Source organism: Coregonus clupeaformis, unplaced genomic scaffold (genome assembly GCF_020615455.1).
Source record: "Coregonus clupeaformis isolate EN_2021a unplaced genomic scaffold, ASM2061545v1 scaf0046, whole genome shotgun sequence".
NCBI lineage: Eukaryota > Metazoa > Chordata > Actinopteri > Salmoniformes > Salmonidae > Coregonus > Coregonus clupeaformis.
The window spans coordinates 326172-347031 of record NW_025533501.1 but is presented as its reverse complement, the minus strand read 5'-3'; the positions used below and the strand labels follow the sequence as shown (position 1 = coordinate 347031).

General features: G+C 42.8%; 2 protein-coding genes across 2 annotated transcripts in view; both read left to right on the top strand.

Annotated features, from left to right (window-relative positions):
* LOC121556711 (calponin homology domain-containing protein DDB_G0272472-like) overlaps positions 1-20860 on the top strand; it is a 376372-nt gene that overhangs the window by 138147 nt on the left and 217365 nt on the right. The gene's annotated exons all lie outside the window — the stretch shown is intronic.
* On the top strand, positions 9914-19861 carry LOC123483188 (tripartite motif-containing protein 16-like). The gene is made up of 6 exons (XM_045212731.1): positions 9914-10510; positions 10969-11064; positions 18397-18630; positions 18772-18931; positions 19057-19116; positions 19353-19861. The coding sequence occupies exons 1-6, from the start codon at positions 9914-9916 to the stop codon at positions 19859-19861; spliced, it is 1656 nt and encodes a 551-aa protein (XP_045068666.1).

Below are 20860 nucleotides of genomic sequence, written 5' to 3'. Positions count from 1 at the left end.
GTTTTTGTTCTATGTTCACAGTCTAGTATTGTATATCTATGTTGGCCAGAGTGGTTCCCAATCAGAGGCAACGAGTGTCAGCTGTTGCTGGTTGTCTCTGATTGGGAGCCATATTTAGACAGGCTGTGTTCCCACGGGTGTTGTGGGATCTTGTTCCTTTTGGTTTGTTCCGTGTTGGTTGTGTTTAACCTAGGACGTCACGTTATCGTTTTATTGTTTTGTTCTTGTTATCACTATCGATAATAAAGTATGTTCGCTCATCACGCTGCGCCTTGGTCTACTCCGTTCAACGTTCGTGACAAAATCTCAGTGAAGATTTTTTGAAGCAGGCTAAGATATGGGAGAAATTTATTATGGCAAATATGCCGGATGCGAGACTTCCGGAATATACATTTCATTGTACGCTCAAGTATTACAAGAATGCTGCCCAATCGAACTCAAGGGAATGGTTGAGTCATCAACCAAAGAAAGTTCAACTCAGCTCATGTTGCATTATTTTAGGACCACAAGGAACAGCTATGAAGATAAACACAGACGATTATCTGAATAAAGAATTTGAGATTGAGAAAAGTGTGCCACATGTGACCTTGTTGGTTTCGGAAGGCTATGACCAGAAGCAAATAGGAGAAATGATGACAGAAGCAGAGAAAACTGTTTTCGTACCGATTAAAGAGAATTTGGCGATTTGGAGGAGTGAAGATCAGCGATTTCTCAAAATAATGATTTCGGCTGAAGGAGAAGGACAGCCACAAGCTGTACGGATGACACATGAATCTATTTGTAGTGTGAAGAAGGATTCAGAATCTATTAAAGAGAAGATGTTGCAAAAAGTTCAAGAATGTTTGTGATATTAAAGTAGTACTGATATTGGATTTGTGAAATCAGCCCAACCTGTGAAAGTTGAACTTCGACGAGGAGCAAGACCTCCTTGGAAGAATCAGTATCCATTGAAATATGAAGCAATCCAAAGATTGAACCACAAATTGAAGGACTTTCAAAAGCAGGTGTGTTGAAGACAAGGAAAAATCCTTAGAGTAGGAATCAATTGTTATTGTATTGTTAGAGGTTGATAGTAGCGCCTCTAGACCTATTAGGTCTGATGATTTAGGAAGCTATGGGTTAGCTAATGTTGCAAGTGGGGAGATTAGGATAAAGATCACAAAGGAGTAGAATTTCTGGAACCATATTTGCTTGAAAATATTGATTATATCATAGGAAGAAGGACAATCTGTCTGAAAAATAATGTTTACAGGGTGTGACTGTTATTATTGGTTACATTCCTACACCAAGAGGTGCATAATATGTCAAACTAGGCTAAAAGATGCTCAATCGTTTGCCAAGTTTTTGTGTAAAGAAGTCATAAGCAGGTGGGGATTACCCGATCAGATATCCTAAAATTACTGGGAAAGGAATTTGCGGATAAATCAGTGAAATGGTTTTTGAAAAGTTAGGAGAACAGTCAGACCAAAACGTTACGAAAACTAGGATTGAAGTAACTCTAGGACAGTCAGCTCAGCTCCCATGTAAGTGCACGAGAGAGAACAGCGGTGAAGGGAAATTTAGAGTTCAGTGGGAAGATAGATATGGCAGGAGTTTAGATCTGTTAGGAGCAGTTGCATTGAGAATGTATGCGTTGCTGAATGATAAGAGAAGAATGAAGATTGAGGGTGATTGCAGTATCTATATTTACAATTCCCAGCAGGATGATCAAGGTGATTATAAATGTATTTTTTATATTCAACAGTTTGAAAGTGAGGGATTAGAGTTGGGACTGAGAGTTAATGTAGTGACACTAGTGGTGATAGATAGAAATACAAGTAAAGACTTCAAAGCTTTGGGGAAAATAGATGAAACAACGACAATGACATCAACACTTCAGCCTATTATAACAACAGTGAGAAGCAATTCAACTCTTTCAACATGGACAGTTATTAAAGCTATAAATATATCACATTTGATTACAAGGGAGCCAATCGCTCCAGCACCAATTTTAGAGGAAAAGACTGTCATTAGGGTTAGGATGGGTGATACAGCTCATCTTCCTTGTAAATGTGAGAGATGGAATGTGTAGAGGTGAGATTCCTCTCATGTGGAGAGATAATTATGGAGAAGAAGTGTTGTTATCAGGACCGGAAGTAGAAGCTGTGCCCCCTAGTTAAAGGAAGTATATTTTGTACAACGATATGAGGTGGAAGAGGGTTATGAATGATTGTTCACTTATTTTGCGTAATGTTACATGGAAAGATCAGGGAGAATATATGTGTACTTATGTAGTGCAAGCATTAAAATTTGTTCCGGTTAAGAATTATTGGTTAAAAGGCTATGTAATTCATAAAGTGACGCTTATAATGGCAGATTTGAAGTCTGTTGAAGCTTCCACAGTCACCAAAGGAGTTCAGGAGAAGTATATTACAGTAGCCACTCCAACAGTAAATAATACACAGAGGAGATCGGTAACTTTCCCACTGGAAATAGTTAAGGGTGTTAATATATCAACTAACGCAACTATTTTAATAGTAACTTTGAAAGAGATTAATGGTACGATGGCAATAACAAATTTAGGAAATATGACACAGACACCAACAACAACTTTTCAGAAATTAAAGGATGTAGTAAGAGTGACTCAGGAGTTTATGATACGAATGGAGAGTGCTGTCAATGGTAGTAAGGATAGTGTTAAAATAGGAGAGCAGATGGTGGTAGAGAAGGATATAGATTCATCTGAAATAGTGCAGAATACTATTATGGAGGTACAGGATGAGTTCTTTGATTTCAACGGAACATCAGAAGATACATCTGATCAATACCGCTCGTTAGGGAAGAGAGAAACTGAATGGAAGGCATATGGATTTGATTCTTCTGTTTTGAAAATGAAAGATGGATGGGCAGGTAGGAATCTTTGGTTCCAACAGTTAACTCATTCTGTAAGATCAGTGAGGAATCTGGAGGGTCCATGTCTGTTGAGAATTCCAGCACCAGGCACATGGGGTTCTATTTTAGAGACGGTCGCTCAACCTCTATCAAGTACGTGTCAATCTTATGCAGAGGTGGGTAGAGTAGCCAAAAATTGTACTCAAGTAAAAGTACTGTTACTTCAGAATAATATGACTCAAGTAAAAGTAAAAAGTAGTCATCCAAATAATTACTTGAATAAGAGTAAAAAAGTACTTGGTGAAAAAACTACTCAAGTACTGAGTAACTGTTGAGTAACGTCTGATTTATTTTTTTAACACAAGACAACGATCAGACAGACAAAAATACAAAATAACCATCTTTAGGCAAATTATAGTTCATCCAATCAATAAAATAAATTAAAATTAATTACAAAATAGCTTAAATTAAAATAATTCAGGTAAATTCAAGTACTTAAAAAATAAAATAAATAAAATAATAATAAATAAAAAATAAATAAGCACAAGTAACACAAAAGAGCAGCAGTACACATCAACTGAAAAAGCACCAGTCCATGATAGATGGCCAAATAAAACAATATTGCAGGTCTAGTATCCCAGAACACAAATTAAGCTGAATGCATGTTCTCTAAAAGGCATCAGAGGAGAGTGATGTAGTTGTAGATGGGGCATTATGTTTACTTCCAGTTCCAATATCTAACAAAAAAAGTCCCCCCCCCCCCCAAGATAAGCAGCATAAAGCATGTATGATGTGTCTTTACAATGGAGTTATACATTCATAGCTCTGCGCTCTCTAGCACAGCCATTACACAGTTAAGGGGATTAAACGCTTTGCTCAAAGCACCTCAAAAGCAGCTGAGAGAGGAGCAGCCTTCCCCAATCTAGACTCCCACAGACAGACAACAGATTTGGCAATATTCTAACCTTTAGGCTGACACTGGCCCTTTGACTGGTTGACTGGAGTCAACACTCCAGGAACTCTTTGGCACAGTAACATGAAAACCCTTTTATATTGAAGGACCCACTGGGAGTGTGTGTGTGTGTGTGTGTGTGTGTGTCAAAACATGCAGAAAGAAACTATTTCACCAAAGAATCACTCAGTGATGTCACTATTAAGCTTCAACAGTAGCTGGCTCTCAAGGTTCTTGCTGTGAAGCTGTGATCGTTTAACAGTGAACAGGAGTCCTGCATGACTGAAAAGTATCTCACAGGCTGCAGATGCAGGAAGACCTGTGTTGACTTTGAGTGACAGCTTCTTGATGCGAGGAAAGGTGTGGAGTAGATCCATACCTGCAGGGGACAGACATGAACAGTACCTCTCCAGTTCTCCTACTTGTGATTTTCCCAACTCCATGGATGCAAAGAAGTCGTCTTCATCAGAGAGGCCGCTGTTTGCGCTGGTGACATCATCCAAGTTGGTGTCTAGGTGATTTCTGATGTAGTCAAGGCCTGTGGGTTTTAGGGCAAGATAAATCGTTTTTCAAACGAATTAAGTCTGCACATTATTCTTACCCTTCTACTGTATAGGCTGTCAAGCTGCTGATGTTTGACATTAAAAGCTACCTGAGCTTCTAACTATATTGGCACCCTGTGGTTTGTCACTGACACACTATACTCCTAAATGACAGTGACATTATACAGAGTTATATAGGTCAATGTCTACTGGTTCACATTTGAATTGATAAACAAGTATATTTACCAGCATTTAAGATGTTCTCCTCTGTGGTCCAGGATGTTCTGAATCTTGGTAGGAGTATTGCTGCTGCAATCAGCTCAGGCTCTTTCATGACGTCTCCAAAACGTTTCTGGATCCCTTGCTGCAGGGCGTGAACAAGAGGTGTACACATTTTGCAAGTTGACTCCAACTTCTTCAGCTTGTCCCGCAACTGGTAAAGTGTTGGCAGCAGGAGGCCCATATGCACAGATGATTCCCCTTGGAGGATATTAAGGGCCATGGCAACAGGCTTCATCACAGCAGCATACTCGACCAAAAACCCAATTTCAGCTGGATTGAACCTATAAAAGATGTAACGATAAAAAATTTACTTATAGCTATTTCTGGTACAATGTCTTTATTATGCATTGTACATGTTAAGTACACAAATAAATAAAAATAAAATAAATTAGTTAAATTATTTCATTCAAGTCATCCACAAATGTCACACCACCATGCAAAGAAAACTTAGTTACTTGAGACAAGTGGATTCACCCATTAATCAGCAAGGCTTATTTATTTTTCTTATTCTTTAAAAACAAAATATACATTTTGTCAACTTACATCTTTATCTTTAATGTTGTGCAGACATTGCGAATTGCTTGTTCTCCTTGCTCTCGGTGAATGCGCACAATCCTTTCTACAGCAAGGAACAGGGAGCTCCAGCGTGTCTGATTGGGTCGGAGAAACTCCAGCTTGCATTCACGTTCCACTGTTTCATGAGCCATGGTTGACCTGCTGGTTTTATTCCAAAGAGCATGACATTTTGCAAAAGCAGACCGAGACAGCCTCTTGTAGGTTTCGTTTGCAGCTCCTCCTGCAGCAGTGGCATCAACTGTGGATATAAGATTGAGGAGATGGCATGCACACTTTTGGTGCCTTGGAAGTTGGTACTCAAGGCCTGTGTTGTCATCCAGAATAGCAGACACATCTTGATACTCCACCTCTGACTCACTCTGATCTTCTGTTGCATCATCAAGGGTGGAGTCACTCTCCTCTTGTACATTGATGGCTTCCTCCTCTTTCTCCTCACCATATAATCGAAAGGACTTCAGGAAGTTTGAGCCACTGTCTGTTGTCATCCTGGTCACTTTTTCCCTGATGTGGTACTCAGAATGTATTTCCTCTAATGCAGCAGCAAGGACATCAAACGTGTGCGAGCCTTTGACAGGTCTACAAGCCAGTGCCTCTCCAGTGAGGTGTTGTCTATCCAGTGACAGGTGACACCTAAGTAGCTACGTTGTCTGGCAGACCAGCAGTATGTTGTGGTAGCAACATAGTTCACAGCACTCAGCTTTTTGATGATTATGCTCTTCTTGTGTTTTGCAGCTTCTTGTATTCTTGTGCATAACATTTTCCTTGTCATTACTGTATGAGGTTGCAAGGTTTCTATCAAAGTCTTGAAGGATGGCGTCTCAACCACAGAAAATGGTTGGTTGGCCTCACATACAAAATGTAGCACCAGCTTGTCAAGCGTTGCTTGTGTTACCCGCCCTGGGGCAGCGAAGGCTGTGATTTTTGCATTTTTCACAAGAGTATCACTGGAAGAGGAGGACTTACGCTTTCTGTGGTTCTTTAGTAAGTCTGTGTACTTTGCCAGTTTGCTGGGGTGAACCCTCTGTGGATAAAAACAAATCTGTGAGGCTACAGGGAGATCAAGACATTAAAAGAGACTTATTACATCAAATTTGGATATATATATATATATATATATATATATATATAGAGAGAGAGAGAGAGAGAGAGAGAGAGAGAGAGAATGATTAAAACATATGTAACCTAAAAGACAAACATTCGCCTATCCACAGCAAAAAAAACTAATTTAGGAAACTTACCGCTACATGTTTCCTCAAGTTAGATGTTGAGTTCTTGAATGCTGAAATGTCAGTTTGTTTTGGTAGACACAGAAGACACCGCATAATGTAGCTGCACTTTCACACTTTTACTAAGGTAAACATGCTTTCAATATGAGGCCAGGGGTGCGGGTGTTCCTCCTCGTCTGTGTCTTCATTGCCGACGGCTAATTCTGACATTTTTGTGTTGCTACGACTGTAAAGCTAACCCGTCCCACCGCTGAGATTGAGTATGGTAACGTGACGAGACTGCACAACTACGTTTGATTGGTGAAACACAGTCACTAGGTAGAGCCTTAGCGGAAGTCTCTCTCTCTGTCAAAATAAAACATTAAAATAAGGCGTATGCCGGGGGATAAAGACAATGACGCGTAGAATACCAAAGAGTTAAAAATAAAAGTAATGACCTCATTATAGCCTAATGTAGCGGAGTAAGAGTACAGTTTCTTCTTCACAAATCTACTCAAGTAAAAGTAAAAAGTATAGTGTTTTAGAACTACTCCTAGAAGTATAATTTTTTCAAAAACTTACTCAAGTAAATGTAACGGAGTAAATGTAACTCGTTACTACCCACCTCTGATCTTATGCTTTATCATGGCTGTTGTATCAGCAACAATCATTAACAGATACAATAATGTCGTTGTCGAAGCATTTGTTTAAACCTAGGTTTAAGTGTTCTTGGTTAAATGAATTACCCTATGTGAATTTGTTAGATGGGAAGGAAAATCAGTTAACAGCGAATCCTGAAGCATTGGAGGTGAAACCGGTAAGGGCTAAAAGCTGTTTTTGTTCAAATAAAACATATGATGGAAAGGGTATGTTTATGGGAATATCAGATTGTGATGATTATATGATGACTTGGGGTAAGCATGAACATAAGGTTAGTAATGAGAAATATAATGTAACTTTTTATGTTCCCGTTAGTAAGAAGAGCAGGACTTTGATGGTGAAAGATCAGCTTTTGCCTGGTAATGTGACTATTGGGAATTTTAGAGATATTTGGTGGGTTTGTGGTGATAAAGCATATATATTCTTACCCTATGGATGGACAGGATGTTGTTACATGTCGACGTTGAAGCTTCCATATGAGGTTTTTACCATTAAAAGAGGGGTAGCACCGGACACAGATAAATCTGAATCTAGGTTTGGAAATAGGGTGAAAAGGGACATGACGACATTTGATAGTCTTGAAGCCTACCATTGGAGGATAAATCTAGGAGAGAAGTGGGGATGGGGACTTTTTCCATGGTATGGTGTAACATTTTTGGCAGATCACATTGATAATATTACCTATACCTTGCAGGGTTTTGCAAATGAAACGATAAGAGGGTTTAACCTTCTGTCAAATACTCAAAGAAGTCACAGACTGACGCTGTTGAAACATGACATGGCTCTTGACTATATTTTAGCAAAACAAGGTGGCTTATGTTTGGCTATGAATTTGACGGGGGATGATTGTTATACTTTGATCCCAGATAGTTCCGATAACATCACTAGTGTTATAGATGCATTAAAGAATATAAGGGATGCGTTTGGTAGATCTGAAGGAGCTGGATGTTCAGCGAAGGTTTGGTTGCAAGATCAGTTAGGGCCAGTGGGAGCAGTGATAGTTCATATTTTAGTAGCAGCTCTGATAGCGCTGTGTGTGATGTTTTGTTTTTGTACTCTGTTATTGACTTTTGCGAAGGCTATGATTTTGAGATGGGTTGGAGTTGTGATGCCTGGAGAAAACACTCAGATGCCGTTGTTAACTGTTACTGATCTAGATGAAGATGAACAAGTGGGACTGAATGGAGTATTGATGGATAGATATCCATTTTGAATATCCGATAATTTTTCACAGGTTTTTCAATATTAGTGTGATTTTAGTATTTTGTTATGAATCAAAGGGGGGAAATGGAAGGTGATTTATTTATATATCATTTATATACCATTTTATATATCATTTTTATAATTTTTAGTTGATATTGATGTTTTAATTTGAATGTGTTGTTTTGCAAAATATACTGTTTGGTCTTTTCTTTTCTTCCAGAAGCATATGGGGGAATGTGTAGAGGGGATTCAAATACTCAAACATGGACAATATGAAAGGACAATATGAATGGACTGGAGGAAGTGGAACAAGGAAGGTGTGGAAACGTTCAGATTCCATCATCAACGATGCATTGGAAGTCGACACTGCTGAGAAGATGAAGTGTAGTGGACTACATTCCAGTGTCTGCAATGATATATAGACATATTTGCATGTGTAATACATAATTTGTGTCATATTCTTTCTGTATAAATGTTTGAAAAATGATGTTTGCTGTTATTTGGTACATGTGGGGATCTCAGATGTTTTTGTTTATTTCGTGGATGCTTAGGGACATGGGGTCTACGCAGGGACAGAGAGGATCCACAGGAGGGTCCGATGGGTCGACCAGCCTGAATGTGGACATTTTTGATTGTATTTTGTTTGCTGAGGCTTTCATGTGTATTCAAAGTGCATCATAGTTTAAAATGCATTGATAAAGATTTATGAATTGATCAGGAGTACTTAGGTGGTTGCCTGGGGCAGAGGGGCCGTGACAAAATTGTACTGTCTTGATTGATTGATGGATATTTGGAAAGAAAGTTGCCAGACAGGTTTTTCGCTCTCACACTCCATAAAGATTTGTTCATATTTCATAGAAATGTATTTACACTCCAGAGAAAAATGTGTTTTTGGTTTATTGTTAAAGTTACTCAATAAGAGAGAAATTGTTATTTGTCATAATCCTATTCTTTTTGGTTTTCGAGACTTAATTAGTCTCGGAGGGGGGAATGTGGTGTCTGAACAATTGGACTTTGTTAACGTTTGCGAATGGTGGTGGGGTATCTAAGGAATTTATGACTTTGTTAATGTTTACAAATGGTAGCTTAGAGAATGTTGATTTTAGCCCAGGGAGACATCTGGAGAGTAGTTTTAGAAGGGCACCCTAAAACAGAGGAAGTCTGTTGTGTGAACTCCTGGGAGTGGTCTGTAGGGGAAAACACCCATATCAGATTACATAGGATATATACTATGGTTTGGGACGAGGGAGGTCAGAGCAACATATTCTTTTTGGGTCCGCTGTTCTCCAGATGCTTGCAAGTATCTGCAAATCGACGCTGAAATACTTTGGTATGAATAAAGCCATATAACCAAAGTACTGTGTCAGCGGATCTCCTTGTTCTCACAGCATGAGTAGCAAACGAGCAGAAACAACAGAATAAAACTATGTCTCCCTCTTGCTGTTGCATGCAGTTCCTCTCTCTCTTCCTCCATTCCTCAAACCTCTCCCTCCCTCCTTCTAACCCCACCCCTCTGACAGAACCAGGAAGTCCATCCCCCTGCCACAAACTGTCTTCTGAGGAAACGAAACTGATCTGAGTCTCTGTGTCGTCTGTCTGTGTGAGAGTGAACAACTGTCCAAATGGCTCAGCAGGGAGTTCTGCTGGACCAGGACCAGTTCTGTTGTTCTGTCTGTCTGGATCTACTGAAGGAGCCGGTCACCATCCCCTGTGGACACAGTTACTGTAGAAGCTGTATTGAGGGCTGCTGGGATCAGGATGTTCTGAAAGGGGTCTATAGCTGTCCTCAGTGCAGACAGACCTTCACTCCAAGGCCTAATCTGACGAAAAGTAACATATTGGCTGAGGTGGTGGAGAAACTGAAGAAGACAGGACTCCAGGCTGCTCCCCCTCCTGCTCTGTGCTTTGCTGGACCTGGAGATGTGGCATGTGATTTCTGCACTGGGACCAGAAAGCAGAAAGCCCTTATGTCCTGTCTGGTGTGTCTGGCCTCTTACTGTGAGACTCACCTCCAACCTCACTATGAATTTCCTGGTTTCAAGAAGCACAAGCTGGTCAAAGCCACCGCACAACTACAGGAGAAGATCTGCTCTGATCATGACAAACTGCTGGAGGTTTTCTGTCGTACCGATCAACAGTGTATCTGTATGCTGTGTACAATGGATGAACATAAAGGCCATGATACAGTGTCAGCTGCAGCAGAGAGGACTGAGAAACAGGTAAGACCAGAACTACTTGTTGGTGACTGTCTGATAATCAAATAATTAAAGATAGAGTAGGAACTAAGGCTGTTTGAATATGAGATCATTCAAGTGATATCGATCCAAGGCAGAACAAATATAAACACAAACCTTGATTATATAGATATGTTAACCCAGATTCTCCAAATGTATCACCATTTTCTAAAGTCAAACACCATTGTAATTTTTTATCAAACATCAATATCATTCATTATCAAACACCATTATCATTCGTTATCAAACTCCCAATCAGCTCCCTGATTTGTATACTGTTAAATATATAATCATTCACATAACAACATAGAAATATAATTTCACACATACACTTCCTCAACATTTTAATCCCTATATTCTATGGGCCCTATGTCCCATTACTATACTATTGTTCTACTGGACAAATAAAGCTTGATAGCTCATTGAAGAGTGATTCTCCACAGAGGCAGCTGGGGATGAGTCAGCAGAAAGTTCAGCAGAGATTCCAGGAGAGAGAGAAGGAGCTGAAGGAGCTCCAACAGGCTGTGGAGTCTCTCAAGGTGAGTATTGTTGACCAGAGGAGACACACCATTTCACTTCTCTCTTCCAGTCAGTGAGTGAGTGAGTGAGTGAGTGAGTGAGTGAGTGAGTGAGTGAGTGAGTGAGTGAGTGAGTGAGTGAGTGAGTGAGTGAGAGTGAGAGAGAGAGGGGACTCTCTCCAATCCCACTGACCTCACTGTTGGGAACATGCTGTCTGGACTCTGTTCAGAGAATAGACTGCTTAATGTAACCGACGGGATATGAACCAGGTCTACCGCGGGAGAAAGCAACAGCTTCACCGTTACACCAAGAGGACATTCCCTATTTGCCTGAGGGCCGACACTGATTTTGAAATCGCAGGCGGGGCTACTTCATCACATAACCATGAGTAACCATGACTGACTCATGTCCCCTATACATTAACATGGAGCCCTCTCTCTCTCTCTCTCTCTCTCTCTCTCTCTCTCAATTCAAAACAATTCCGTGTCACGCAACTTGGATCAATATCTGTTTCTTGCTTTGCTCTTAGGAACAGAGCACCATTGAAAGGAGTGATTTCTGGGGTAGCGTTGAGTGTAGAAGTGGAGCAATTCAAGTTCAAGATTCCTGGTGTTTGTGATTCCCGCCGTTTGGTGCAACGCAGACCCGGTGGTGGGCGTGGTGAAACAGAGGAGTCACTGTCAATCCTTTTGAGTTTTACCCGACAAAGTCATGGTAGGATATATCAGTTATCCCGTTAGAGTCATTGTGCCGAATCCACTGCGCTCTTTCAGGTTGTAGATCTGTGCCAGCACAGAGGGATAGGCCAACGAGTGATATATGCTTCGGTAAAGTTAGCTTTTAGCGTTCATAGCAATGGTTATCAATTGTACAGCAGAAATGGAACATAAATCACAGAAAATAGATGTTGTGGTGGCAGCTGCAGAGAAGTATTTGGGCATACAAGATTTGACTTCAGAAGAGTTCCAGGGTGTGTTGAGTGGTGGTGTCCCGTGCTCCCAGGCCGTTGGCATGGTGCAGGAGCAGATAGGGTCAAAGTAGTGAAATGGGGTAGTGGGTATTTAATGAGTGTAGGGTGCAGCGTAAAAAAATGGTCATTATCTTATTGGGTTGAAAGGCTGTGAGGTTGAGCATCCCACTGCTACTGTTCTAGATGACTGTTGGGAATATACTAGTAGACAAGGCAGTGGTTTTGGTTGGACAGTTGGAAAGCTTGCCGATGAGAGTGGTTTGAGGGAGTTGGAGGTTGGCCCTTCTGTGGTGATAGGGGATGTTCCTCCATGGTTACTCCCAGACCCTGTTGTTGATCTAACCTTGGTAGAGAAAAGGAACGATTGGTCAGAAGTCAGTGATATAGTGAAACTGGTTGACAATTACATTGGTAGAAGTTTTTATGCTTTTTTTAATGCTTTTCACAGACGGATCCAAGGACCCAGATAGTGGGCTCACAGGAGCAGGCGTTTACGTTCCTGAAATTTATGTGCAGATATGTAGAAGGCTAACAGATGAACTGTCAGTATACTCAGTTGAACTGTTGGCGATAATAGTTGCCCTCCAGTGGGTGGAGGATGTACAACCTGTTAGAATTATAGTATGTTCAGATTCTCTGTCTGTATTGAATAGTTTATCACCTGGTAAATCTAATAGGAGTGACCTGCTATTGGAGGTATTAATGTTATTATGGAGAATTGAGAGAATAGGTGTAGTAGTGAGATTCTGCTGGGTCCCAGCACATTCGGGAGTGGAAAGGAATGAAATTGTAGACCAGTTAGCTAAAAGAGCTTTGAAACGAGATATAATTTCTATTAATGTTCCACTGGGTAGAGGTGAGGCCAAATGTAAGATCAGAGCCATTTTGATAGATGTGTAGCAGAAGAGATGGTACTCTGAGCACAAGGGCCGGCATTTATATGAATAGTTTACAGTTTTACAGAAAGGTCGATGGACCAAGATTCAAAAGTCAGATTAGGAAGGAAGAGGTGGTGTTTACTCGATTGCGCTTAGAACATTGTACATTGATCTCGTCATTACATCTGGTTGGCAAGCATGTGAATGATTTGAGTCTGGAGGGTATGGTCGATGAAACGGTGGAGCATGTGTTGTTATATTGTTGTAAGTATGTTGAAGAGAGGGAAAGATTGAAGTGTAGGGTCATTGAGGTTGGGGGGGGGGGGGTTGGGGGTTTTGGAAGGGATTTTGGGGATGGGGGTCTATTAGAAGTTAGTAGGGCTCTTCTTTATTTTCTCAGAAGTACTGAGTTAGGTAGGAGGATTTAGAAATGTTGGAAACCGTGATTGACCACATACTCCAGCACAGTAGGTGGCGGCATGCACCTTTAACGTTGGTTTGTGGACCGCAATTATATCATAGAAGAAGAAGTTGGAGTTGAGGGGGGAGTAGGGGTAGTTTGTTAGGGCGGCGTGATGGCCTCAACCGAGTGGAGAAGAAACGCTGTCGCTTCGGGTGCGTTCCGGAGAAAGGTGTGGAGGAAGTTTTGCTCATGGTCGGCGAACAGGTTGGGGCGGAACATCTGCACTCTGCATCCAGAATGAACAAGGCAGTGGTCGTGTTAATGAAAAAGGTTTGTGTTGTTGCGAGTGGGATTTTTGTGAGGGGTGTGTTGGTGCAGATTTAGCCTCTTTCGATAAGAGTTGTGGTGGCTAATCTGCCTCCGTTTATTACTTACGAACAGACCGCAAGTAGTTGGTTAGTTTTGGTAAATTCGCAAGTGGTTTTCGTGTGTTCTCGGCTGGGTGCTGAGCGGAATCCGTTAAACATGTCTCTTTTTGTAGACAAGTGTTTGTTTCTTAACAAACTTCAAGGTTACACAGGGGAGGGGTGGAACACAGGGTTTGCTAGCACAGATAGTTTTCGGTGTTTCTAGTGTGGGGATCATCAGTTATAGGCTACAAGCAGCAATATGATTGATAGGTAGGACAGGTATTGAACCCCGGCCAAATAATCCCTACTCAGATGCGCTAACCTCAACCCTAGTAAACATGTATTATAAAAACCTTCTATATAAAATTATCTCATATTGGGAGTAAATAGCCTCTGAATAGAAAATAAAAAACACTGCATCTTCCAGCCCATCAATAAATTACATAATGCAACCGTCGTGGTTAGCATATTTACCTCAACATGCCCCTCGCTTGCGTGAGAAGGCAGAGTGCTCGATGCTGGTTGATGAATTTGACAATTAATGTACTAGGAAAATACGTTTTTGTCGACCAGAGGTGACTGAAAAAATGTTCAGGTTTATTGATAATCATTTTAGTAATGAAGTATAATTTCAAAACATGACCATAAAAACAGGTAATAATAAACATGAATCATCATTATATTACTTCACAGTAATGTGTTAAATGCTTTTTCAGTCCTTCCTCTTGCGTTAGCAGTGTGGAAAGGGACAGTAAAAAGCTCAGGCAGGAGTTTTCCTGTGAGGTGAAGTGGTGGCGTATCCAGGGAGAGAACTAAACTAATCTTCTGAAATGTCATTCATGGTCTTATGCTGCCATCTATTGGAATTATTGAGCAACTGCAGTAGTACTGAATAAAGTGTTTTTCCTTACTAATCCGTACTAAAATAGTGATTACTCAGAATTGCAAAATAAATGGCGGGGGTACCAGAAGGGAGGAGAGTAAATTTTTTACATTTTAGTCATTTAGCAGATGCTCTTATCCAGAGCGACTTACAGTTAGTGAGTGCATACATTTTCATACTGTCCCCCCATGGGAAATGAACCCACAACCCTGGCGTTGCAAGCGCCATGCTCTACCAACTGAGCTACACGGTAGTAGTGCATGGCCAAGTGGTGGTGCGCAGGCCGTGGAGAAAGCGGTGGTGGGGAGGGTTGCAGCTGGGCTACATGAGCTGAGGCAGGTTTCTGTAGTAACAGAGACTCCGGTGGGCGAAGGCTTGGTGGGCTCATCCCAGGAAATATTGCCTGTCATTGGGGAAGAGGCACTGATCAGGGGGAAGTGCAGGGGGGCAGAGACTGGGGAGGAGGAGGACGGTACCGTGCCAATGGAAGAGGAGGAAGAGGGGGGAGGTGAGTCTGCGGGAGCGGAGGACAAGGCGTCTCGTTTTCAGACGGCTCATTGGATCCAGAGCTGACAGCCAGTCAGGCTGAGGGCCCAGTATATACGGTGAGAGAACTTTCTAGGTTCCTGATGGAGACTAAAGGGGAAAAATAAGGTTCTTCTGGAGTCTTATTTGATTGATCCTGGAAGGTTTGTAAGGTCAGTACAACACATGATGAAGAATGAGGGGTTTAGTGTCCTCTCACCCAGGAAGCGGTATAGGCTGAGAAAATGGGTCATGGGTTCTTAAGGGCATGTCTTCAGAATCTGCTTAAATGGATGTTTTTTTCTGGCATGGTGGCTTTATGGGCTTCTCTACTGGTTTCTGATTGTGGTGATGTCCCTCCCACCTCTTATGGAGATTTCACGGTTAGACTTCCTTAACATGAACGGCGGCAGAGACTGGGGGAATATGTCAAACAAAAACATTTAAACGTGATTTTTTTGCAAGAGACACACAGTGATGTGATTAATTAAGTGTATTGGGGGTCTGGTGTAAGGGGGCACAGGTGCTGAGCCATGGCACAAATCTTAGTGCAGGGGTAGCAAAAGAGGTGTGTAAGGGTAGGTTGTTAGTGGTTAGAGCCAAAATCAATGACCTTGCACCTAGTACAGGGCTCAGTTCTCTGTTTCACCAGGGCCCAAGCAGGTGTCCTATTGGAAATTCAATGTAAAGCTCTTCCAAGATGTCACTTTTTGCTCAAACTTCCAAGGCTTTTGGGAGAGATGGGGACAGCAGAAGGGGAAGTAATTTCTGTTGTGGGGAGATGGGGGAGCCTGATGGGTGGGTAACTTCTGTTGTGGGGGAGATGAGGGAGCCTGATGGGTGGGTAACTTCTGTTGTGGGGAGATGAGGGAGCCTGATGGGTGGGTAACTTCTGTTGTGGGGAGATGAGGGAGCCTGATGGGTGGGTAACTTCTGTTGTGGGGGAGATGAGGCCGCGGCTGTGGAGTTGTACTCCGATTTATAGAGGGCATAACTCCGTGATCATGGTTGTTCTCAGGTTCTGCTCACAGACCTTTCCAAACTCTCTCTGTCAAAGAGAATTGACATTTCCCTGGCCTTTCACAAACTCTCAGCTGCCGTCTCTCAGACAGACTGCCTCTGATTTTATTTTAAAAGGTCTGGGAAATTATTGGACAGGACGTGTGTTGTGTGAGTGCGTCGGGGTGGGGGAGCTGTCGCTAAGCTGTAGACGGGAGGCTTTGACTCTCCTGCCCAAAAAAGGGGATTTGAGCGACATAAAGAACTGGAGGCCTGTGGCATTGCTCTGTGGACTATAAGATGGACGGGTAACTGCGTATCAGGACACCTAATCACAGACAATCTGTTCATAATCAGGAGAAAGCCTTTGATAGGGTGGACCATGAATATCTGTTCAATGTGTTGTTTTGGTTGTGGGGACAATTTTGTGGCCTGTGTTCAAATGTTGTACGCTGGGGCTTCATGTATGGTCAAGGTGTGGGGAGGGCTCAGTAGGCCAGTCTGGGTAGGGAGGGGCATTCACCAGGGACAGTTCCATCGTTCTGACTCAAAGCAGCGCAGAGGCTACTGTACCATACGGAGGTGGGCTGGAGGGAACCAGCATGTGCTCTGTTGAGGAGGGCTGGTGGTTTGGGGCTGGATCAGCAGCTCTTCATTAACATTTAACATTTAAGTCATTTAGCAGACGCTCTTATCCAGAGCGACTTACAAATTGGTGCATTCAACTTAGGATAGCCAGTGGGACAACTACATGTCGATCACAATAAGTACATTTCTTTAAACAAGTCAGTGCTAGCAGGTGAAATAAGTCAGGTGTTAGTTTAGACAAAAGACAGTGGTAGTAAAGGGGGGGTAGAAGGATAACTATTATACTATTGCAGGTATTCTGTAAAGAGGTGGGGTTTCAAGTGTCTCCGGAAGGTGGTCAGTGACTCCGCTGTCCTGGCGTTGTGGGGGAGCTTGTTCCACCATTGGGGTGCCAGAGCAGCGAATAGCTTTGACTGGGCTGAGCGGGAACTGTGCTTCCGTAGAGGTAGGGGGCTAGCAGGCCAGAGGTGGATGAACGTAGTGCCCTCGTTTGGGTGTAGGGTCTGATCAGAGCCAAAAGGTAAGGAGGTGCCGTTCCCCTCACAGCTCCGTTGGCAAGCACCATGGTCTTGTAGTAGATGCGAGCCTCAACTGGAAGCCAGTGGAGTGTGCGGAGGAGCGGGGTGACATGAGAGAACTTGGGAATGTTGAGCACTAGACGGCTGCAGCGTTCTGGATAAGTTGCAGGGGTTTAATGGCACAGGCAGGGAGCCCATCCAACAGCGAGTTGCAGTAATCCAGACGGGAGATGACAAGTGCCTGGATTTGGACCTGTGCCTCTTTCTGTGTAAGGTAGGGTCGTACTCTGACTAGCAGACCTGCGGCTGCCGGGGGGTGGAAAACCCCCCAAGAGTCGGCACAGCAGTGGGACAAACGTCTCTTAGGCTGCTGGAGAGAGTCATGGGGGAGGTCCAGGAGGCTCTGCCTGACCCAGTGAGGAGGGGGCTGGAGCAGCCTGAGGTGGGGCCACCACCGTTTCCACCACTGCAAGTGACAGCAGAGACTGGGGACTGGCAGGAGAGTCCGGAGGACTTACTGACTTTTAACACTCTGAGCCTGGGGGAGTTTGAGGAGGTGAGGGGTAAGGTGCTGCACACCCCCAGTGTCAAGGTTAGACACATCAGGAGCTTAGCGGGAGTGAAGGGGCATCAGTGGCAGGGGGTTGTGGGGGCTGAGAGCATGGCAGGGTATAGGTGGAGGGTGCTCTATAAGCTCCCAGTGCTGGAAAGGTCAGGGGTCCTCCAGTGGAGGGTATTACATGGAGCCCTGGACACCAATAGCTGGTTGGCTCGGGTTGACCTAGGAGTTGGGGAGGGGTGTCCGTTTTCTGCAATGACAGACTGTTCATCATGTTTTTTCTGTGTTGCCAGGGTAATGCCATTACAGGGTAATGCCATTACTTTAAATGATCAACAGTGTGGAGATGTTTCAGGAGGTATGGGGGCTCAGGGGGGCTGTCTGTACGGCTGGAGAGGAGGGGATGGATGGACGGTTGGAATGTGTTGCTGGATGGTGTATTGTACTGTGGTGTTGGGTACTGGATAATGTGATTGTGTGGAGTTTGTGGTGTCACGCAATGTGCTTTTAGGGGTGGGGGTGTTAGTGTAATGAGGATGGCTCATTTAAAGTAAGACAAGTCAGTCTCTCTCTCTCTCTCTCTCTCTCTCTCTCTCTCTCTCTCTCTCTCGCTCAACAGCGCTCTGCACAGGCAGCAGTGGAGGACAGTGATAAGATCTTTACCGAGCTGATCCGCTCCATTGAGAGAAGGCGCTCTGAGGTGAAGGAGCTGATCAGAGCCCAAGAGAAGGCTCAAGTGAGTCAAGCTGAAGGACGCCTGGAGCAACTGGAGCAGGAGATAGCTGAGCTGAGGAAGAGAAGCACTGAGCTGGAGCAGCTCTCACACACAGAGGATCACATCCATTTCCTCCAGGTAACTAAACTGCCTCGATACATGTGATATGAAAATTAAAACTCAATGTGAAAGTCTCAATCATTTGGTTCTGTTCTCTCTGTCTCCAGAGTTATCAGTCTCTCTCTCTCTCTCTCTCTCCCTCTCTCTCTCTCTCTCCAGAGTTATCAGTCTCTCTCCAGTACCAGTGTATCTTCAGACTTACCCAGCATCGTTGTCCGTCCTCTTCAGTACTTTGGAGATGTGAGTAAGACTGTGTCTGAACTGAGAGAGAAACTAGAAGACTTCCTTAAAGGAGAATGGACCAAGATCTCCACTACAGGTGTGTTGAAAATAATAAGAACATCAACTTTAGACCATTGAAAGTTCCCTACTAGTCATATACATGTGGAATATGGTATGATGATAACATTCCCTCTCTCTGTGAATGTGTTTGTGTGTCTGTAGTGAATATGGTGGATGTTGTACTGCCTCCAGAGCCCAAGACCAGAGAAGAGTTCTTACAATGTGAGTCTCTTTATTCTGAAGTAACTAACAGTCTCTTTTTACTGACACTCCTAACAATCCCTCTAGAAATATATAGCAATAGTAGATCTAATCAAAGACTGGGTATCTATCTGACTCCTCATATTTCTCTGATTTGATCTCTGCTGTGCTCTAATCAAAGACAGGGTAGATACAGTATCTGACTTCACTTATTGTTCTAACTCCGCTCATTGGTCTCTGCTCTGCTCTTCTCCCAGATTCCTGTCAGCTCACACTGGACCCAAACACAGCACACAAACGCCTCTCTCTGTCTGAAGGGAACAGAAAGGTGACCTATACAGGCCAAGTCCAACCATACCCTGTTCATCCAGACAGATTCACCAACTACAGTATGGTTCTGTGTAGAGAGGGTCTGTCTGGACGCTGTTACTGGGAGGTGGAGTGGAGTGGGGACTGGGTTTATACAGCAGTCTCATATAAAGACATCAGCAGAACAGGGACAGATGGATTTGGACACAATGACAAGTCCTGGAGTTTAGTGTGCTCTAGTGGTGGTTATAGGTTTAGACACAATAATGTTAGGACTAAAGTATCAGGCCCTCAGTCCTCCAGAGTAGGAGTGTACCTGGATCACAAGGCAGGTACTCTGTCCTTCTACAGTGTCTCTGACACAATGACCCTCCTCCACAGAGTCCAGACCACATTCACTCAGCCCCTCTATCCTGGGTTTTGGCTCTCTGGGACTGCTGAGCTGGTTAAACTGTAGTAGGGTCCACATAGATACTAGTCATGCTGGTGTAGTCTATAGCTGAGCTGGTTAAACTGTAGTAGGGTCCACATAGATACTAGTCATGCTGGTGTAGTCTATAGCTGAGCTGGTTAAACTGTAGTAGTGTCCACATAGATACTAGTCATGCTGGTGTAGTCTATAGCTGAGCTGGTTAAACTGTAGTAGGGTCCACATAGATACTAGTCATGCTGGTGTAGTCTATAGCTGAGCTGGTTAAACTGTAGTAGGGTCCACATAGATACTAGTCATGCTGGTGGTGATGGTCCGCAGATAAAAATGCTGTTTTTCTGTACAATTATTTTTGTCTGACTGATTTAATCTTCAGAGTTTAATTAAAACCTAATAACATATTTTTATCAAATGCAATGTTTTAATTGGCTACATTTACATTAATCATGATGTTTGCTGTTAATGTATGTTGGTTGGCATTCAGAACCATTGAAATGTTTTCTCAATTGGTTCTCTGTCTCAATGTAATTTTCCTCAGTATCATGGAACAGGTAGTGTTACTTACTTGCTAATTGAACTATATGGGCCGGTTTCCCGGACACAGATGAAGCCTAGTCCTAGACTAAAAAGCATGTTCAATGGAGATGTCCGGCAATCCGACCCTAAATTTGGCATATTTTATTCTCCCGTACTGTTCAGTCAAGCAACATTAAACCTGTCCAGCAGGTGGTGGTATTAACCAGAAAATGAAAACAGCACATATCTTGACTTGTCACTCCGTATATCAGTAATGTTCAGAATTGTACTTTAATATCATTGGAGATTGATGGTCTTTTTAATCCACTATCTAGAGTCAGGAACATATGAAGTTAGGTCTGCTACTGTTCAGTTATTAAATATAATTCATGGTGATGGGAAATAAAAAATGCATCTAGTAGTAGTTTTCCTTTGCTATTTATTCCAAGGTGTCTTTAACTTGTAAATGGATTGTGTTGAAGCTGGCATGTGGTGTGGATGATAGAATAG

Excerpts from the sequence above, each read along its gene's own strand:
- LOC123483188 (XM_045212731.1), top strand. The coding sequence starts at position 9,914 with ATGGCTCAGCAGGGAGTTCTGCTGGACCAGGACCAGTTCTGTTGTTCT. Across the intron at positions 10,511-10,968 it reads CAGAGAGGACTGAGAAACAG|AGGCAGCTGGGGATGAGTCA; the intron begins GTAAGACCAGAA and ends GATTCTCCACAG. Across the intron at positions 19,117-19,352 it reads CAGAGAAGAGTTCTTACAAT|ATTCCTGTCAGCTCACACTG; the intron begins GTGAGTCTCTTT and ends CTCTTCTCCCAG.